We start from the raw sequence: 21,116 nt of genomic DNA on the forward strand, positions 1-21,116 counted from the left end.
TGGTGGCACAGCATGACTCAGGGCTCCTGGAAAGCTGGCCAGCAAGGCAAATGCACACTGGTTGTCCCAAGACTCACCCAACCTGAAAAAAATCCCCAGAAAACATTTCTATGGGGCAAAGAGGCCAGAGGGGAACTCTTTAGCTATCAAGACTCTGACAATGTCCCCATGAACTTCCAAAAAGAAAAAAAAAAAAGGGAAAGATTTTGTTACCTTGATGTGTCTAAGCTGTAAATCTTCATCCCCATAATCTTTAACCTCCCCATCTTCTTCTACATGATTGAGAGAAAGTTTGGGGATTTTTATTTTCTTCTGCATCACACTGTTTTCAAGGTCAGATTTGTCTTCTAAAATGCATATCAAGAGAACAAGGTTCATTATGAGTCAAAACGCTCAAAATACCCAAAACCTCAAGTGCAAGCAAATGATTGAGGCCAGACCAGTTAAAAAGGAAAAGCAAACAAACCCAAGACCTGTCCCACCTGCATGAAGGCTCCTAAAAGCAGCAGTGCAGGTCAAGCTCTAGGGTCAGAGGCATACGCTGTAAGCACCACTGTACAAAGCACTGAAATCATGTCCAGTAATTTTGCTTAGGGGTTGCATCAAGCATACCTTAAAGGGTAGCCTTTCATGGAATCTTGGAACTGGAATGGCCGTTAGATTGCTATTTGGTCTAAACTAGCCTGTGGATCCCTCAACAACCAAGATCCTTCCAAGCCAAGTGAATTCTCAGGAAAATGTGGTGTTTTTCTGCCATCTCAGGTGCCAGTAAGCATGAAAGGGACGACGGCTCTTCTGGAGGCAGGGCCTCCCCACAGTCCCGACACAGGACAGGCTGAGGTCAAGACAGACAGAAGAAGAGTTAACAGGTAACATTTACTGCCTTTTTACTGGAATCAAATCACAGAACGACAGAGTTTGAGGGGCCCTGCTGACCAACTGGCCCAACTCTCTCATTTCACAGATGAGGGAACTCAAACCCAGAGGAAAGAAGGGGCCTGCCCAAGGCAGGAGTCTGAGGAAGAGCCAGGAGTCTGGCATCTCGCCCAGTGCTTACGTGTGATAACCATATACACCAATTTGAACTACGAACTGGAAGGTGCTACACAAATACAATACACTTTCTCATTCTTTGAGCTCAACATCAGACAATGTAAAAGAGAATTTTTTTCCTCCTGCACAGATGTCAAAGTTTATCTCCCAGATCTGTCTTTCGCTGTAGATGTCAAAAGGAAAAATTCAAAGAGCAGAGTTCTAAAGGTAGAAACTTGAACCTGGAGCTGGCCCCTTGTGGTAAATAGGGTGGGGTCTTGTGTTCTGGGTTTGAACTGAGATTCTGGGAATTACTGTGTCTTTGATTCCTCAAAGGTTCCCACTGCTCTATCCCAAATGCACTTTCGAGCATGTTGCCCAATGCTGGATGTGGCACGTGGCCAGATAGCTGGTTAAACACAGTTTCTGAGGGTCTTTATGTGTGAGTGTGTGTGTGTGCATGCATATGTGTGTGTGTTAAACACTCTCTTACACTTCCCCCAAGCCAGGCTTCTCTCTTCACAACTTGTTAGTAAAGCTGAGAAGGCAGCTTATAAGCACACAACTATTCTCGAATCTAGTCAAATGCCACATCTTCCCAAACAGTCATAGGAAGGGAGCCTGTTGGTGCTGGAGAGAGCTCAGTGGGAACCTCAGCTCCTGCGTGGCAGGCCGAGGACGAAAGCGTGAGGGCTCTCCCAGAGCTCAGGTGTGTGCTCTGTAACGAAGCTGGGGGGACAGCAGCAATAATTCACCTAGCTCACCGCACAGTGCCAAGTACACATGAGGCTCTCAACGAACACAACATTAAGACTGACACTAGCAACATGCTCGGAATCATTTTTATTTCCTTAAACATATGGTGAATAAAGATACAATTTAAAAAATATATATAAAGGAATGACTTAAGAAGGGTGTAGAGTGCAAGGGACCTGCCCAGGAAAAATGACTAGTCTTTGTTAACAACCCTCTCCTGGTCAGAGGTGAAAAAGGCCTTTCCCACTAACTGGAGGAACAATCCTCAGGTTCTGTTTTTCACAAGAAAGGCCTGTTTTTGTTCTTTTTATGCCTATAAAACACAGCCAATGAGCTAGGCCTGAACAACGGCAGGGACTGTGGTCTTTCCACAGAGCAGCAACTTCCTTCTCCTACAAATCATTGTAGACTCTACGTCAAAAAGCTGCTGAAATATAAAAGCTAAAGAAAGTGCTTCAAATGAAGTTATCCCCAAACAGGGCAGCTGGGTGTTTTCACATATGAAAAAACAGATACAGAGGATGAGAAGGTGGTGTTAGGACTTCTGAATGTGTTGGGGCAAAGCTCCCGAGCTAGTTGTCAGTTTGACAAACTCAAGGGCAAAGGTTTGAGATGTAGATGCCAAACTAGAAATGACAAGCTAGGCTCTGCCTCCCTGAGCTGAAACTGTGGTGCTACTGTGGGGCTCAGGTTCAAGGTGGCTGGAGAGAGGCAATCATTCAGATGCACAAAATGAGCTAATATTTGCACTGAGAACAATCCTCAGATCATCTCCTTCAACACTTTCAAAATACAGGTGAGGAGACTGAGGCTCCAGATGGTGAAGTCCACTCATCCATCCACTCAACGACGCAGGGGCCTGTAGGGAGAGCAGCACAGGCTGGGTGCTCATTCTGCAGAGCTCACTAACTGCGCAAGGTCACAGAAGTTAGTGTCAAAACACGAACAGTGGGGCGCCTGGGTGGCTCAGTGGGTTAAAGCCTCTGCCTTCGGCTCAGGTCATGATCCCAGCGTCCTGGGATTGAGCCCCACATCGGGCTCTCTGCTCTGTGGGGAGCCTGCTTCCTCCTCTCTCTCTGCCTGCCTCTCTGCCTACTTGTGATCTCTGTCTGTCAAATGGATAAAATCTTAAAAAAAAAACAAAACAAAACCACGAACAGTATGAGAACCCAGACCTGATAACCAGCATCTAGAGCATTTCTTCTTACGCCTCAGCATAACATTTACTGATAATTTATACTTACAGGTTCTAGCCTGGGCCCCAGAACATGGAGCCTGAGCACCCAACTGTGGGGGCACAAGATAAAAACCGAGCAAAAAGATAAGTCGAGATCTCACATGGCGAGTCTGCATAAGGGGGCAGTAACTGCTATAGGATCTCAGGGCCAAGGGAGATCACTTTGGTCAGTGCAACCATGGCAGGCTTCTGAGAGGAGGCGGCATCTGAGCTAGACTCCTTACTGAGTGATCTTGGGTAAGTTACTTTACATCTCTGATCCTGCTTCCTCATCTGTGCCTCAATCACTCTGCCAGGATTCTGGGAAGATGACCACTTCTGTATCAAGTTCTATTAAGTACTCGATGGGAGGGTGCCTGGATGGCTCAGTGGGTTAAGCCGCTGCCTTCGGCTTGGGTCATGATCTCAAGGTCCTGGGATAGAGTCCCATTTCGGGCTCTCTGCTCAGCAGGGAGCCTGCTTCCCTCTCTCTCTCTGCCTGCCTCTCTGTCTACTTGTGATCTCTGTCTGTCAAATAAATAAATAAATAAATCTTAAAAAAAAAAAAAAGTACTCAATGGGAGTGAATGGTGCGTGGGCAGTCAGTGCTCATCAAAGGACAGTCATATAAGGATGGTAAGGATCCAGATCACATCAAAGGGACAAAGACTAGAAACTTAAAAAGGAAGGCTGGGAAACTATTCAGACTGGAATGCTTATAAAACATGGTTCAGTTACAGGCAGAAAAAAGAGGTGAGGGAGGAAGTGAAGGCAACTGGGGCTTAGAGAATAAATAGCCTTGAATGACGAGGGAAGAGGAACTGAGGTCGGCAAACAGGTGTGGAAAAAACTACGAGTCAGACAACCTGGATTCCAAGTCCAGTCCTGCCATTTGGTGGGGCAAGAAGTCAGGCAAGCTTGCAGTATCAATGAGTGGCATTTTTCTTTTTCTGTAGAAATGGAGATAGAATGTACCTCAAGTGGGAATCAAATAGTGAGTAGATGTACCTTGAAAGCAACAGAGCCCTGTGTATATGGTGGATGGCAAAGCTCAGGAGAGCCTGCTGCTGGCTCAGAGCCCGCTGTCGGCTTGCTTTTTTTCAGGTGGAGACCTGCCCTACTGCCTGCCTGCAGTGCTCCACTCCCTACCTGACAGCAGGAGGCCCCGTCCCCACCAGCTAGCTATACCCAAGGTTCCATGCTCTCCCATGTAACTGGAATGTCCCCAATCTTTCCTGTCTGCTTGACAAACTCCACTCAACCTCCATTTCTCTCCTCCTTCTTCCTCCAAGGCCTCCGTACACATGGTACATACCTCTCTGTAGCCTCTTTTCTTACCACGTTGCAGTCATCAGGTTTGAGTTCTACCTTCCCCAATGGAGTGTGAATAACCTCAGCACTGGGCCCATATCCTAGGCCTGGCCATACAATAGGGACTCATCCAACAAAAATGTTTAATGCAAGAATAATAAAAATGAGGCTACACCAATAGCATAAGAAAAGATGCTCATAATCACCAGTCATTAGGGAAAGGCAAATCAAAAACATAATGAGATACCACTTTGCAAGAAGATGGCCATAGTAAAAAAAAAAAAAAAAAAAAAAAGAAGGGACAGAGAAGAAAATGCAACAAACGTTGGGAGGATATAGAAAAACTGGAACCCTCATTCATTCCTGGTGGGCATATAAAATGGGGCAGCCGTTGACAATTCCTCAAAATGTTAAATATAAAATTATCATATGACCCAGCATTCCACTTCCAGGTATACACATAAGAAAGATGAAAACATATCTACAAAAACTTGTACATGAATGTTCACAGCAACAGTCTTCATGATAGGTAAAAGGTGGAAACAACTCAATTGCTTATCAGTTGATGAATGGATAAAAAAAATGTGGTCTAGCCATGCAATGGAATATTATGCAGCCATAAAAATAAATGAAGTATGGTAGATGCTACAACATGATGAATCCTAAAAGCATTATGCTAAGTGAAAAAAACCAGATAAGATACAAGTCCACATGTTGTCTGATTCCATGTGTGTGGTATGCCAGAAGAGGCAAATCCATAGAGCAGGAAGCAGATTAATGTGTGCCAGGAGTCCTGGGGAGAGAGGCAATGACAAATGGCCGCTCAGTGGGTCCCAGATTTTCTGTGTGTGTATGTGTGTGTGATGAAAATGTTCTGGAATTGGACAGTGAAGATGGTTACAGAACACAGCAAATATACTAAGAACCACTGATTTGTACATATTTTAAAATGGTTAAAACAGTGAATTTTATGTTACTATACTTCAACTAAAAAACAGGCTACCACTTGAAGAATGTCTACTACCTATCAGGTTCCATCATAAGGCTCTTTGCTTATTACTACACTTCACAACAACCCTGAAATTACGTAGTATTAGCCACACCTTTTTTCCCCACTAAAAAAGAAATGAGACTCAAAGGCCCCAAACCACCCAGATGGGAAGGTTCAGAGCCAGAATTTGATCTAGGTCTCTCTACCTCCTAAGCCCATGTTTATCCTCTCTAAAAAGAGGCCTACAACATGGAAGAGCCAGAATAAATGCTGAATGAATGAAGGATGGGTAAGGATGAAAACATCCAAATTCCCCAGTCCAGAGATCAAAGCAGAAGACCACTTTACTCCCACTCTCCTTCCAGATGCCTCTGTCCTCAGGAAGTCCCCAGAAAGCAGTGACCATCGCCAGGCATAACAGAAACAGGTTGTAGCCGGGCCTTGGGGCTTGGATGAATTCCTTGAAAAGGTAGACTCAGCAGTACAGGAGGTTCTGAAATGACAAGAGTGAGTTCCAGAAAGGAGCAGAAGCAGATGGTCCCTCCAATCCTATGCCTCCTGATCTGGATACTTGGCTGGGGAGGATCTTGAGGCTCCTGAGAGCTAACTAGTTTGGGTTCTGTGGTAACGCACATTAGTCTCCATCTGTGGTAACGCACATTAGTCTCCATCTTGCTCTAGGGATAAGGGCTCAAGACGACCCGGGGCCTCTGTTCATCCTTTTCTTCAGGCAGTGCACATTTACTGGGCTCTGTTTTGAGTTGAACACAATACTAAGTGTCCCTTGTCTTTTGGACCCTTCCAACCCAGTATGTACTAAGGACCCCAACCAGAATGCAAGGTTTGACTTCCTGAGAGAGGCTGGCTCACGTGGGGCAAACCTCCAGTCTCTAGGCCTTCCTGACCCTAATCCTGATTGAAGATGATACCTCACATCTACATCTAGTCCACAGAAGATTTACGAACAATTACTGTCATCATCCAATGGGAAAGAAATCGCTGGGACAGGGAGGTCCAAGATCTACTAAAAGCAACACAGTCCTTTGAATGAGGTGGTCCTTGTTTGAAATTCCGGCTCTTACGCCTACTAACTTTGGGAACTTGGGCAAGCTACTTAACCCGTCTGGGTCTCAGGTTCATTATCCGTAACATGGAAATGATAAAGTGTTTTCCAAAAGATGGTGCATGTAAAACACCCAGCACAGAGCCTTGCTGGTCATAGGCGTTCAATGAAGATCTCCTCTCAGTCCGTCCCTGTGGGTCCTGTGCTCGGCTTTTATCCCCCGGCAAAGAGAACCACTGCAGGTACCTGCCACAGATGGAGACGTGATAAAAGAGATGTTTGGGGAAGATTAATGTGGCACTGGCAAGCAAGACGGATGAGGTGTGAGGAGGAGACTGAACACCGGGTGACAAGAAGCTATAACTCTTGACTGGTCACATTAATGAAGGTGAACAGTGGTGTGGATCATCTAGGACAGCAAATAACTTCATGTAGCATTTTAATGTAGCTTTGGAGTGTGCTTCTGGCTTGGAATTCCAGGAAACCATGTAAGAAACTAGCAGTGGACTCAGACAGACAAGGAAAACTCTCTAGTCAACCTGCTTTTAAACTGTTCCAAGCTGAAGACTAAATAATCAGTTCTCCTATAAACGAATATGTAGCCTCTGAAGAGACAATCTTTACTGATTCTGACTTTCTAATTTTCAAGGGGAAAAAAAAAACCACCAAGGATTTGGACATCAACTATTTCCTCCTCCTTTCCAGCTGCTGTGATATCAGCTAATTGCATCCATCCATGCAACAAATACTGAGTAAGCACCTACTACGTGCCAGGGCCCACGCCAAATTCTTTACAGACATCTCTACATTTAATCCCCATCATGGCTCCACTTAGCAGAAATTGAGGCTCAAAGAAGTGAGATGGCTTGCCAAAGACATCAAGCTATTATATAGCAGAGAGAGCATCTCAAATCAGGTCTGCATGACACTTGGGCCCCGTTCCTATCATGTAATCATCCTATAGGAAGAACAACAGAAAAATGACCAAGTTGCTAAAACTTCCTCAACTGAACTAAAAGGCACATATAAAATGATGAGTGTGTCAATATAACTTCCAAAGTGACTGCCTTTCTCCTAAGACCTTGCTTACACCCCAAAAAATGCCATGATAAATTCCCAAACTGAGCTGAGCACTGTACCAGTATGAAGAGATGGCAGACTCCTGAACTACAAGCTTATCAAGTCCCCCAAGCTCTAAATAATCCCCAGAGTCCTGATTCAAAGTCGTAAAATCTGGTAGAAGCTACTCTTCCGAAATATTGAAGAACCTGGTATCTGTTATTAACCTGAGAGAGAGAGAAACATCCCATTAATGGAGGCAGAGTAATAAGCAAATAGCGTTTTAGAAAATAGGCAGGTGGACAGAAAATGTGAAGAAAGTCCATCTTCAAAAGTGAAAAAAGTCCTGAAGAATCTGTAGTATACAGGAAAAATGAGAGAGGGATTGTCTTGACTCCCATTTTGCATAAAATCATGCTGGATCATGGAAAGGATCCAAAAGCAGAGAGTTGAATGTGGTGTGGGTTTGTTAGCCAGGATGAAATTCTGAGAAGCTAAACATAAAATGTGTACAAAGGTTTGTCTTGTTTTAAAAATATCTACATGCAAGTTTGAAGTTTTTCCTATGTACAAAAATCCTATAAAGTCTTATGATGTTTGCATTAAAAACAGACATGCCACAAAGAAGACATGCACGTTGTGTTCTCTAGCCTATGGTGTGTGTTTTTATAAAATCCAAGGCAGACAAAATTCTCAAGTTTCAAGGATTATATCCAGTCACGACAACACAAAGAAGAGTGCCTAATGTGGTAGAGCAGAAAGAAATCAGGCAACACTGGTTCGAGGCCTCCCTGGCTGTCAGCTCCTCTTCCTCTTGGTTTTCTTCTCTGTAAAGCACAAGGACTAGATGAGAAGACCTTACAGTCCTTCAGCTCTATAACCATGGGCCAGTCATCCGGAATTCTAGGTCTCTTTCTCTTCTGTGCAGGGCGGAGTAAGAGTAGATGACCTAATCCCCCCCGGTGGGCACACTACAAGAAATGTCCTGACACCATTCAAAAAAGGAGGCGAAGAAACTGCTAACTGGGTTTCAGTAGGTCTCTTCGCTCTCACTCCTGCTGCCTCACTGGCCTTGGCACAGGGCTGGGGCACGAACAAAACCAGGAACTTCATCCTGCTGGCTCATTTGCGAGGGTAAGAAATGGCCCCAGCACAGGGTCACAAACGGGCAAAACATACAAAGGATCACTAGCCTTTCATGCTGAAGCCAAGCCCCAGGAGGATTTAAAACCCACATGTTAAATTTTAAACTTGTCTGCTTCTTCCATGTGCTTGTTCCTCTAAAATCACTCCTTTCCACAAACGGTGGTACGCAAGCTATTCTCTTCCCAGGACCTCCTAGCCGCCACAGTCCTTAACAGCTGCCTTTATTGAGCAAATACCTACTATGTGCCAGACACTTTTCTGTATTCCCTAGCTAAGTAACACAGTGGGCAAGCAGCGAATTACCATCTCTACATCACACATGAGCACCAGAGACTGAGAGAGGTGAATTAATCTCACATCACTTCTAAGTAACAGAGTTACCACTGGAACCCAGACTGTCTGACTTCAGAGCCCATTTTCTTTCAGTTCTCTAATACTTCCGCCTTAACATTTAAGGAACTGACCTAGAGGTCACCTAACCAAATTCTCCCATAGGGCAGGATTCCATTCCAGAATATTCTTGATGTGCTTACCACCTCCAGTGATCATGAGCTCATCATGAGGCTGGAAGACCTTCCAATTGTTCATCTGCTCTCTCTGCTATTACCATGTTGCTCCCACCAATCCCTATGAATTCCACTCTTTGTATCCAACTCTGCTTTCTGGACCCCCAAGAAAAGGACTGATCCTTCCTCCACTGGGAGCAAAACTCAGACACTGAACACTACCAAAATATCATGCCATGCAAATCTTTTCTTCACTTCCGTATATATTTAGCTGCCTTATTCTATGTCTAACCAAAAGCTCAGAGGAAGAAGCAGTTGTATGTAGTTAAGAGAAACAAAAACAAGCCTAGATCTGGGATCCAAGGACCTCTCTCTTAGCTTGATTTTTCAAGACACCCATCTGCCCTGCTTATCACTCGATTCTCTCTCCATCCGTCTCTGGTCATTTCTTCCCAGTCACCTTTTTTGGGCTCTTCCTCTTCAGCTGTGCCCTTAAAAGCTGATGTTCTGAACAGTTCTGCCTTGTCTCATTCTTTACTCTGCACCCTCTCCCGCTGTGACCTCACCAGTCCTGTGGTGAGGATTCCACACTGGGATCTTCAGCCCAGTTTCAGAGTGCTGCCCTGAACCTTGACCACGTGCCTGACTGCTCTCCAGGAGCGTCCCCCCAGCTGTCCCATGGGCCCCTAAGATTCAACCTGTCTCAAGCTAACCTCATCACCTCCTCTTCCAACCAACTGCTCTTCTAGTGCTCCCCATGGAGGGAAGAGAGGCCAGATCACCACATCATTCTCACCACAACCAGGCAGTGGCCAAGTTCCATGGATCCTCCTTTCTTAGTCCATCTCAGACCCATCATGACCACTGCCACCTTACTTTAGGCGTCCCGCTTCCTGAATGAACCAACCCACACTTCTCCGCAAGCCCTGACCATGTGGGAAGATGCAGCCCATTGCCTGGCACCTATAGTTCCTGCTCAATAGGAAGAGCCTGCTTCTCCCAAGTCAGATGAGTAGCCCTCTTCATGGGGATGCGACAAAGTATACAGAGATTCCTAGCACTGAACCTGGAACCTGATGAGTACTTCATAAATATTTAACAAATTAGTGCTAGAAAGCAAAAAACAATGCCCATTCCTCTGCACTTCCCTTCAGCATATGTCTGTCCACCTCGCAGAACTCAATACCCACAAAACTTAAATAAATCAGAGAAAACCTCTTCAGGGCATGTACGCTCTTCTGGTAAGCATTTTAAAATGAAGAGTACACACATCTTTCTCTTGAAGGAGCTTATAACACAAAGCAGGTAGACAAAGTGGAAAGAGAACTCATCCTGGAGTCAAAGATCTAAACATGAACTCCACTTTTCTGGTGTACTTTTATTTATTTATTTATTTATTTTTCTGGTGTGTTTTTAAAAACAAAAAATAGTGTGTTCTTGAATACCAGAACATTACACAAAAGAGTATGACCTCAGCTTGCCTGGGCAATTTTTTCTTTCATCCTGTGAGCTAGAACTCTGAAGTACTCTGTAGCATGTCCCATTTCGTTGTAAGGAGTATGTGGTTCTTGAACAAGAGAAATCACATCAGACTAAGCCTGCAATGGTTAACATTTCAGTGGAATCGGCAACAGATGACAGCAGGCAAGTTCCAATCTTTGCTCCAATGTGTATTAGCAGAACATGTCAAAACCTAAATTAAAAGTTTTCACTCGCTTTTTTTAAAAAAAATAAATCCTTTTGTTGGCAGTCTCTCACTGATGACATGCAACAATCTTTGCATATGAAATCGGCTAGTCCCCTGCTTCGCTGCTAACTTTGTAGAAGTTCCAAAGCATTTCTGGAGCAAGTGATCTATTTGGACTGACAATGCCAAGCTGGGACCTGAGCCCTGAATGAGCTAAAATTACCAAAGCAAGAAGAACGTGGCTTTGGAAGCTATTTCCCCCAAGTGTGGGGTTTTTCTAGTCAAGGCAGTGATAAAGAATGTTGACTTTTTCCAGATGAACAACACTGAATGAAACCTCAAAATCCCACTGCAGGTTTCTGCTCTGAAAAACAAGTTGCTGCTACAGAGGTTCCTGTCCTTCCCGACTTCCGCTTCCCAAACATAATAAATACACCTGTCTTCCCAAAGTTCATGAGTTCGGCACAGGCTGGCTGGTGTGGACCATGTGCTGGGCACTGCAGATGCAGAGACAAGGAAGGCAGGGCCCTGTCCTAGAGGAGATCACTGGCTGCTAAGGAAGATACGCATATTCATGACTAACTGAAGCAAAACACAAAATGCTAAGATCCATAAACAAGGGACAAGCAGAGTAAAGGGAGAGCTCTGAGGAGAGAGTGTCCCCTCTGGGGGCAGAGGGTAGGGCAGGGAACCCCCTTGAGGCTTGCGGGGTTGGGGGTGGGGGGCTTCCAGTATATTTTGTCCCCTCCTCTATCACAGGCCTCAGCTCGCTGGACCACAAACATGTCACATGTTAGCCTTCCCCACTGGAAGCCATGGGCAGGGGCCCCATGTCAGACAATGATTAATCCATCTTGGTTGGTTCAAAAGAGTGTGTGCGGGTATTTTCTCAAGAGGGAATGAAATACCACAGGTCTAGGGAAAGTGAGAACAGTGGGCGAAGCTGGAGAAGTAGTGTGGGGCTGGGGCCACTACAAATGCCAGGCAGAGAAGCTGACGTTTTAACTTAGAGGCAACAGGGAGCTATAGAAGTTTCTAAGGAGAGAGGCGAATTGACCCAAGACTGTGTTTTAGAAGATTATTTGGATAGCAACTTAGAAAAGAGGCTGGAGACAAGGTGAGCAATTAGAGGGTCCTTGCACTGCTGCTACAGGCCTGAATGCAGGCAGTGGGAGTGGAGCTGGAAAGGGAAGGCTTAAAGAAGAATCTGGACAGCGCACCTAGAATCGGCCCTTTCTCTGCCCCCACCTTTGCCCCTTCCCCACCAGTGCCTGGCTTCTACCTCTAGTTAGCACTCATGTCAAGTCCTAAGACTACATATTCCTTGAGGATAATGCCCATTTCTTCTTCATCAGTCTGCCCCTGACAAAAACCTATATTCTGCAGTGCCTGAGAACTGAACTCTGTGGCTCCAGGTCATGCTGTCATTCAGAGCCAGCACCTCCGATGTCCTGGTGCACTGGTGCTTTGGCTTACTACAGCACTGGGCCTGACATACAGGAAGTAGTAAAGGGGTATTTGAGAACAAAAGGAATTTAGCACACCCAAATAATAATAACAGAGCACAGGTGCTTGGACAGAATGTTGTGGTATTGTAAGACTCTGAGCCTAGAGAGCCAGTGTTTGCCCTGCAGAAACCACCAAATTCAATACCAAGAGCCCCAGTAGCAGGCCAAACTGCAGTTAGATAATGGTGAGCTCTCCACATGTATAGCTCTCATTTTCACAACCTGTTTGGCAAATAAAGGACAATGAGCAAGGAGAGACCAAAGGTCAACCAAGTCTTGAGATATGTGGTTCTCCTGTGGAGGATGGGAGCTCCTTGGAGATTTCCTCAGGAAAATGACAACTGAAGGAGGAGAGGGCAAGGTAGTGTGTGTGCGCTCTATAGGAGGGATGCTGGTAAGACAGGAAGAGGAAGAGCAGAATGAGCTTAAGAACTCAGAAATGAAAACTGTCCACTGGCTCAAAAACTTGCCTTGAGCCCCAAGCTTCATGTTCATTTCTTGCATGCATGCTGTGTGGCTAACAGGAACATCAGCTACTTTATGAAGGACAGTGCCAAGCAGGGCCTGTGTTCTGAGGCTAGCTTTGCCATTTATTAGCAGGTCAGTCTCTGAGCCTCAGTGTCCTCAGGGATCAACAGCAATCTCTACCAACAGGGTTCCAGGGAGGACGAGCAGGGACAACGCACAGGCTCATAGTGAAACTATCAATAAAGGTGGGTTTGTTTCTTTTTCCCTTGGACTGAAATCACCCTTTGTTGAGAAGAGAGCTATCCCATGGGGTCTGACACACATGAAACTATGGCATAAACCACCATGTCTCACAGCAGCTGGCTTTGACATTTTCTGGATTCAAGAAGACGTCCACTTGAAGACAGCTCTGGGTTGGCCTAGGCAATACTCAGTAAAGTACCAACTTCGCACCAACAGCCATGAAGTAGCCCGAAAACTGCCCCTTGAACCCAGGCCATTGGTGCCAGAGAGGGATCAACTACTTGTGGTTAATTCACTAACCCAAAGCCATCTCTACCTCCCCCTGGAGAGCTCACCTCCTCCCGTCTGATGCCACAACACGGTGGTATTTATAGCTGGGAGATGCCAGAAGACAGCTCTTTAAGAGGAAGTGACTGCCAGCAATTCTCAGAGCCGCCACATTCAAGTCAAGATGGAGTTTTAAGACACATAGGAGAGTTCTCTCAGGGTAAATGAATCCCCAAACCCACCCTGGCCCTTCCAGCCAGATCTGCAGCCAGAGCAGCAGCGCCAATTTAAAAATTAACCAGCTGATTGGAATTTGAAATGTGGTCTAGCCAACCTCAAGTTGGTTCCCCCATCACTGCCCCCACCCCCCCACCCCGTCTCCTCCCAAAAAAGTAGTGAGGAGGTGGGGGAGAGCATTTTTCAAATCACTTTGCTCAAACTGGCGCCATGGTTCTTCTCTGGATCTGCTCTGCCAACTTCCAGATGTTGCCTAGATTTTTTGTGTTGTTTTTAATAACCCTAGAGATTTATCAACATTCCAACTTGGAGGATGAAAAGTCCATAGATTCAAGATTCATGGTTCTCAGACCAAGAACTACATGTCTTACTTATGAGAACTTCCTTCTTTTTTCAAAATCAGTGTCAGTGAGGACCGCCACTGCCTCGCAGCCTCTCTGCGGCGCTTGAAGAGCCAAGCCATGTTCATGTTTGCTGAATGAATAAATGAATGAATGGACAATCTCTAATGGTGGGAAACAGTCATTACACACCAAATCACATACATACCACTGACTCCTTCTGACATACATGGCTTCCTCCTCTCCTGAGGCCCTTCCAGATCTAGGAGTATAATACAATCATCAAGAAGCATACCTTCTTTTCTTCTAGCCCAAGCAAAGCTGAGGTTCCAGCCTAGTTACAACTTCCTCAGGCCTATACTCTTAGGGAATAATCACCCAGTCCCTTCCCTTGGGTAATTAAAAGCAAGCAAACAAACAAAATAAAACCTAATCAGCTACACAGGTTTCCCTTTTCTACATACTTCTCCTCATTCTGTTTTTCTGGACCCAGCTGTCACCAGGTGTTACGAATGGGTCTACACCACTGTACCCTAGGGCTTGTCAGAGGGGAGGTAAGGGTGCGGTCTGTCAAAAAGTACTCAGGGTGCCGGTGGGTTTTTAGTTCTTCTTCCACTCCTCGAGCGCAAACCTGACTTCCAGAGGCCACAGGAGGTGCTGTAAAGGAACTGGAGTCATGGGCTAGAGCTCTAATCCATTGCTCATTTGCCATGGGACCCTAGGCAGGTCACTTCTCGGTTTCAAAAAAAAAAAGCTGGAAGAATTGGGAAAGGTCTTAAAACTACAACATCTTCATTCAGCTCCTAACCCTGGTCTTCCCTTGCAAGTAGAGAGCAGGCTGGCTGTCTCTGCCCACTCCGGGGTACCCCCACCCGCAGCAGCTGCTAAAAGGCTGCTCCCTAGAACGGAAGTGATACTAACTTCTTCCTCTCTTGTCTGTACCTAAGTCTCCTACTGCTAGCTGGGAAAGAGGGTCCACTGACTTTACAAAGGAAAAGGTGTCTCATGTAGCAGAAAGAACTTGGCGTAGTAGGCTGAAAGGGCTGGTTTCTTGTCCTGTCACCAGCTGAACCTCAGTGTCCTCATCTGTCAAAATGGGGCTGAGACCACCTACCTTGTCTATCTGTCAGGGCCCTGAGAAAGCAGGAATGGGAGGTCTGGTCTTATTCTGACCAGCAATTCTTTCCTTGCCCTCACTTCCCTCTCACTCAGAGAGCCTTCTGGGAGATTCGAAAGGGGTGTGGAGGCTCAGGGATGCTGAGTGCCACTACCTCTTCACCTCTGTCACCTAACCAGGAAGGGGCAGAAGAGAGTAGCACCCATCCTGTCCAGTGGTGACCGGGATGGGACAAGGATGTCACAGCTTCCCTCTGTGAAGAGAGACTCACACCTAGAAGAGTCTGACAATATCCACCTTGCCTCCTCAGTTCCAGGAGGCACCAAGGGCCTTAAAGGAAGAGAGACAGAGAAACTTGAGACGGAAGGAGCAGAGAGGGGAAGGACCAAAGAGAAGGTGAGAAGCAGAGAAATAAGAGTGCAAAGGAGGGGAGAGAAAAGAAAAAGTGAAGGGGCCTGGAGAACAGACAGAAACAGAAAGAGGACGACAGACACATACTGAGCGATGAAGACATACTGACAGCGCGGGAGTGTCGGGGAGGCGGGGAAGACAAAGGGGACCATCCGGTGTTTTTAACTGGTCTGGCCTTTTTGAGACCCCCCCATCCCCAAAAGAAAAGCCTAGGAGGCGGGCGGAGGAGGCCGGGGCGAGCAGAGGCTCCCCCCGACCCCCTCTACCCCGGGTCCCTGCCCCCGCGCGGGTCCCGCCGTCCCTCCCGGCCCGCTCGCTCACCTGCCAGCGCCAGGATCTGGGCCTTGTGGAGCAGCAGCGCGCCCCAGTCGCGGGGGGCGCGCGGGGGGCTCTCGGGCCCGGCGCCCAGCTCCTCCGGGCCCCGGTACACGGCGTACACCTTCTGGTTGTCAAAATCCAGCCGCGAGCGGGGGCTGAAGTCGCGCACGCACGACACTGGCAGCGCGTAGCAGACGTTGTCCTCCAGGAACCGCACAAAGGCGTACATGGTGGGCGCCGGGGGCGGGCCCCGGTCGGGCCGGTCAGCCCGCGGGGCGGGCGCGGAGGTGGGGACCCCGCGGGGGGCGCGAGCCGCGCTGCCGGGCCGGGGGGCGGGGGCGGCTCCCCGGGACCCGGGCTCCCCCCACTGTTATTGTTCCTGAAAGCACCGCTCTGCCAATCGGCTGCTCTCGCCTGGGCGCGGAAAAGAGAGGGAGGGGGGGAAGGGGGCGGGGGGCGGGTGAGGGGGGTTTGGAAGCGCACCGCCACTTGCAAAGTCAGACCCGAGCAATCACAGCCGGAGCGCGATTCGCGTAGGGAGAGGAAAGGGCAGGGAGATTGAATTGCAATAATAATAATAACAGTAGCATTGCAGGAGAAGGGAAAAAAAAAAATGCATTGACCAAAAGTCGCGCTCCGTGCAGGGAGTATTATATTACTTCAACAGTCGCGCTCAAAACAAATTGAATCGCAACAAAACTGCATTGCAAAAGAGAGGAGAGAGTGTGAGAGAATGAACGCAGGGCCTGGGAGGGGGGGTCAATCTTGTTGGTATCCCTAAGTGTAAACTTGCACTTGCAAGCGAGCAGAATTTTGGAGTGTTTCAAATAATTGCAGCCACTCCTCTTAGCTCCTTTAGTTCGTGTATCTTTTCCCCTTCTTTCTTCTTTTTCTTCTTTCTTTCTCTCTCTCTTTCTTTCTTTCTTTCTTTCTTTCTTCTTCTTTCTTCTTTTCTTCTTTTTTTTGCAAAACTGCCAACTCCTGCTGTGGGGAGGGTCAGTCAGCCAGAAACGTTTCCCCAAAGCTGCCAAACTAGTTCTGACCAGAACTGGGGCTTGTCTGGGATTTCCAGTTGGACCAGCTGGCTGAGGTGGTGGAGGGTTGGTCCAGGGCAGCTCTCAGCCAGAGGGAGCAGGGGGCGCCCCTCTGCCCTGTAGTCTTTCTCCATTGAGGCACCTCCACCGCATGCCTTTCTTAGAGCTGGGACCAGTTGGAAAGAAGGAGGGAGTGGAGGTGTACTCTGAGGGAGGCAACCCTAGGATTAGCTGGGCATTTTGGAATGCCTTGAGTTCAGGAATGGAACTCCGTGGAACACCAGTCTTTGCTGTCTGCAGTATCGTAGGCAGAAGAGAGCGTGGAGGCCCTTGGATGCCCCCAGACAAGACCTGAACAACTAAAAAGGGGCTGACTGGGCTCTGCTCACAGGAACCACATTCCACATCAGAGGGGGCCAGCACTCTCACAGGGATGCCTCCAAGAGGGTGGGCTTTTATACCAAATTTGGGTACTTTTATCCCCAATTCCCTGTCCCAGACCTGGCACCTGGTAGGGACTAAAATTTTGGGTTGAGAAGAATAATAAATAGAAATCCTCATTCATCCAGCTATCCAGTAATTCATTCTTGTGGTCATGCAACAAAATATTGTTTGGGTAAGTGCTATATGCCAGATTCTGGCTAGGCGCTAGTCACAGAGGGATGAACAGAATGGACAAAACACCTAGATTCCTAGCAGTGTTTGATAGTGTTATCAGAAACGGAGTCTTGGTTTTGGACACCTGGGCCAAAATTAGGTTACTAAGTGAGTAACACCTTCCCTCCCCTCAAAACGCTTACAGTCCCATTCAGGAGTATTAAAAATGTGTAAGTAAGTAATTATATTATTGTGAGAAAAGTGTTCTCATAGAGGAATATTTGTTGGGGGTGGCAGACTTAATTAATGTTATATTTTTTTAAAAAATCATTTCATTGAATTCAAGCTGTAAGAAAAAGATAAATGCACAAAAATATTTCATAGTGGTGAGTGATTTTGTTTTCATTTGTGTTTTGCATTCATATATTTATATTTAACTATTTTTCCACAATAACTATTACTTTATGATCAGAAGGTCTTACATATTATTTTTTAAAAAACACTGTACTCGCATTTCAGATCAGCTCCACTAATGATGAGGTAGATAAACCCAAACCCGCAAATTCTTTCATTGTGATTCGGGAATAATGTTATATAGGCAAACCCCATAAACATACACCTTCCTGATCCAAATGCACAGGTCAGATTAAGTTCCCTTAAGCCCGTGGTATATATGTGGTTGTAGCCAGATATGACCACGAGTTTCCTGATGCAGTTGTTGGTCTGATTGCCTCACACACTTGTGGAAAAAAAGAGGTGCCACACTGAATTGTTCCAGAAGATTTACCTTCGTGATTATGATTTGTTTGGACTAATCTTAAATGAGATTTTATCTTAAGAATACATTCCTGTGGTGGTCAAGGGGAAGTAATGTATAGCAAGACTTCTGATAATTTACAAGATGGTTCATGCAGAGTTGGCCATATTTAATGAAAGTCCATGAAGCTCCAACTCTGTTTGCAAAATATTTTCTAGTACCATGGTCAATATCCTCTACCATCTAAATGAAGGTAACCACCAAGTACACCATCAGTCTCATCTTTCTTACCACCTTCCTGGACATAGTACCTGCCAGATGCATTAAACTATTTGACATTTCCCAAGGTAGCATGCTCTATCAGATCCCAAGCCTTTATGCTTCTGTCCTCTTTCTGGGAAGTTCTTCCTCCTAGAGCACATGCTGACATCAGCGTCCCCTGAAGACCACCTCCAATGTCACCTGCTTTGTGAAGCCTTCCCCAACCACTACCCCTCCTCAAGCACAGGCGGTCCTTGTCTCCTATTTTGTCCAGTACCTTTTTTCTTTGTTCCTTAGAGTGAGCTCCTTGAGAGGGGATAAAATCTAAGTAACCTCAGCATCACTGGTTTCTGGCATATTTATGCTTATAAAACAAACATGTTAAAGACACAGAACATGAATAGCAAACCTCCTACATGGCTTTTTTGAAAATTTGCCCCCTTTTCTCTGAGTTGTAGCTGAATCCAACTCTGTCTCATTCCCAGTGACCAAAGGGTGGGGACTGGCTCCGCTCCTTTTGTGACAGATTTGTGAACATGTTAAATGTCACTGTATCCTCAGCTCAAGTAAATTCCCCATCCAAGTCACCATAAATAATTCTTACAAGGAGGCAGTTGCATGTCCCAAGAACCCAGAAAGAAGAAGAAAACAAATTGACATGGGCGCCAGCAGAATAAACAGACTCAAATACGTTTTGCATGTAGGTGCACAGATCCTAGAGAGGAACGACAGGTACGGGATGCTCACGGAGACACCGCTGGACAGCCTAAGGGCAACAGAAAGACATCCCGTGTTTCTGCTTCCCATGTGACCTGCACAGTCAGTCTTTAAACACAGCTCCATACACGGGTGCCTGGGAGGCTCAGACTGCCTTCCGCTCAGGTCATGATCATGGAGTCTGGGGATCAAGTCCAGAGTTCCACATTGGGCTCCCTGCTCAGCAGGGAGTCTCCTTCTCCCTTTGATCCTCTCCACTCTCATGCTCTTTCTTTTTTTTTTTTTCCCAATTTATTTATTTTCAGAAAAACAGTATTCATTATTTTTTCACCACACCCAGTGCTCCATGCAAGCTGTGCCCTCTATAATACCCACCACCTGGTACCCCAACCTCCCACCCCCCCCGCCACTTCAAACCCCTCAGACTGTTTTTCAGAGTCCATAGTCTCTCATGGTTCACCTCCCCTTCCAATTTACCCAAATTCCCTACTACTCTCTAACGCCCCTTGTCCTCCATGCTATTGGTTATGCTCCACAAATGAGTGAAACCATATGATAATTGACTCTTTCTGCTTGACTGATTTCACTCAGCATAATCTCTTCCAGTCCCGTCCATGTTGCTACAAAAGTTGGATATTCGTCCTTTCTGATGGAGGCATAATACTCCATAGTGTATATGGACCACATCTTCCTTATCCATTCATCCGTTGAAGGGCATCTTGGTTCTTTCCATAGTTTGGCGACTGTGGCCATTGCTGCTATAAACATTGGGGTACAGATGGCCCTTCTTTTCACGACATCTGTATCTTTGGGGTAAATACCCAGGAGTGCAATTGCAGGGTCGTAGGGAAGCTCTATTTTTAATTTCTTGAGGAATCTCCACACTGTTCTCCAAAGAGGCTGCACCAACTTGCATTCCCACCAACAGTGTAAGAGGGTTCCCCTTTCTCCACATCCTCTCCAACACATGTTGTTTCCTGTGTTGTTAATTTTGGCCATTCTAACTGGTGTAAGGTGATATCTCTCATGCTCTTTCTTTCAATCTCTCTCAAATAAATAAATAAACACAGTTCCATGGAGAAGCTACTAAGTACTTCCTCTACCCTGGCGAAAATGGAGTCAAACTACCTCTTTGACTTGATGGCAGTAGCCCGGGACTTTACACATGGCAGAAACCCAAGACGGGGGCTGATTCGTTGATGAGCAAGCAAAGGCAGATCAAAAGTATAGATTTCAAATTTAAACAGGTTGTTAAAATGTCTGATTCAACCAAATCACAGCTGAATCCCCTCTTGACTACTCCCACTCTAATGATTGTCCATGTGCCTCTTACACAATTCTAATGTCAGGAAGTTTACTACCACCCCTTTGGGACACTACTGACTGTGGATCCATGGACATGGAGGCAAAATCTTCCACCTTGTAGCTGTCACACTAGGTCTTATGTCAGTTCTTCAAATATGGAAAACTTGGGATCTTGTCTCCTTAGGATCTTAACTATCTTCTGCTCAGACATTGCACTTCCTTCACCCATCTCTCCATCACCTGGTTTCGGTGATGATAATTGTGGTATCTACTTTTTCTCCAAAGGTTACTCTAACCCATCCATGCCAAGCACCATGTATATACATCTCAATTAATTTCACACCACACCCTTGAAGGGGTATGATTAACCCCATGACAGAGTTCGGAAAATGGAGACTAGGAGCAAAGCAGTTTGGTTCTGGCAGCCGTGGAGAGCTGCAGTCCCATTTGCATTAAAGACAGTTTGCTTTAGAAGCAGTGTGGGGGAAGGATTGGGGGGAGGCAAGACTGGGGAGTGGGAGGCCTCTGATGAGGCTGGATGTCCTGTGCCTGCCCCTCCTCAACTCCCTCTTTCTGGGGCCAAATGTACTTTGCCTTTCATCCAAGTCATTTTAATGGAGCAGAAAGCGTACACATCTGGGGCAGCTTTGCAACCGCGTCTCCATTGTGCCTTCCTGTTGCGTTTTGCAAAGCCTTGGGTTAAGTCAAGCTCCTTCAGTTTAGCCAGCTGAAGCATGTTCAGTGGCAGCAGCAGGCCTTATGTTTCAT

At 46.3% G+C, this 21,116-nt stretch overlaps 1 protein-coding gene across 5 annotated transcripts in view; it reads right to left on the minus strand.

Annotated features, from left to right (window-relative positions):
* LOC122899951 (BEN domain-containing protein 5) overlaps positions 1-21,116 on the minus strand; it is a 1,721,330-nt gene that overhangs the window by 229,182 nt on the left and 1,471,032 nt on the right. Inside the window, exons 1-2 of one of the 5 annotated variants that reach the window (XM_044238195.1) lie at positions 15,681-15,938; positions 214-347 (exon numbers count right to left, since the gene is read on the minus strand). The exons of 3 other annotated variants lie outside the window; for them this stretch is intronic. In XM_044238195.1, coding sequence (XP_044094130.1) covers positions 214-347; positions 15,681-15,906 — 360 coding nt within the window. In that variant the 5' untranslated portion in view covers positions 15,907-15,938. Of the gene's footprint in view, positions 1-213; positions 348-612; positions 2,725-15,680; positions 15,939-21,116 lie in introns of those variants that run through there. One more of the 5 variants, XM_044238197.1, reaches the window with a different exon arrangement.

The sequence above is a fragment of the Neovison vison genome, chromosome 2 (genome assembly GCF_020171115.1).
Source record: "Neovison vison isolate M4711 chromosome 2, ASM_NN_V1, whole genome shotgun sequence".
Taxonomy (NCBI): Eukaryota; Metazoa; Chordata; class Mammalia; order Carnivora; family Mustelidae; genus Neogale; species Neogale vison.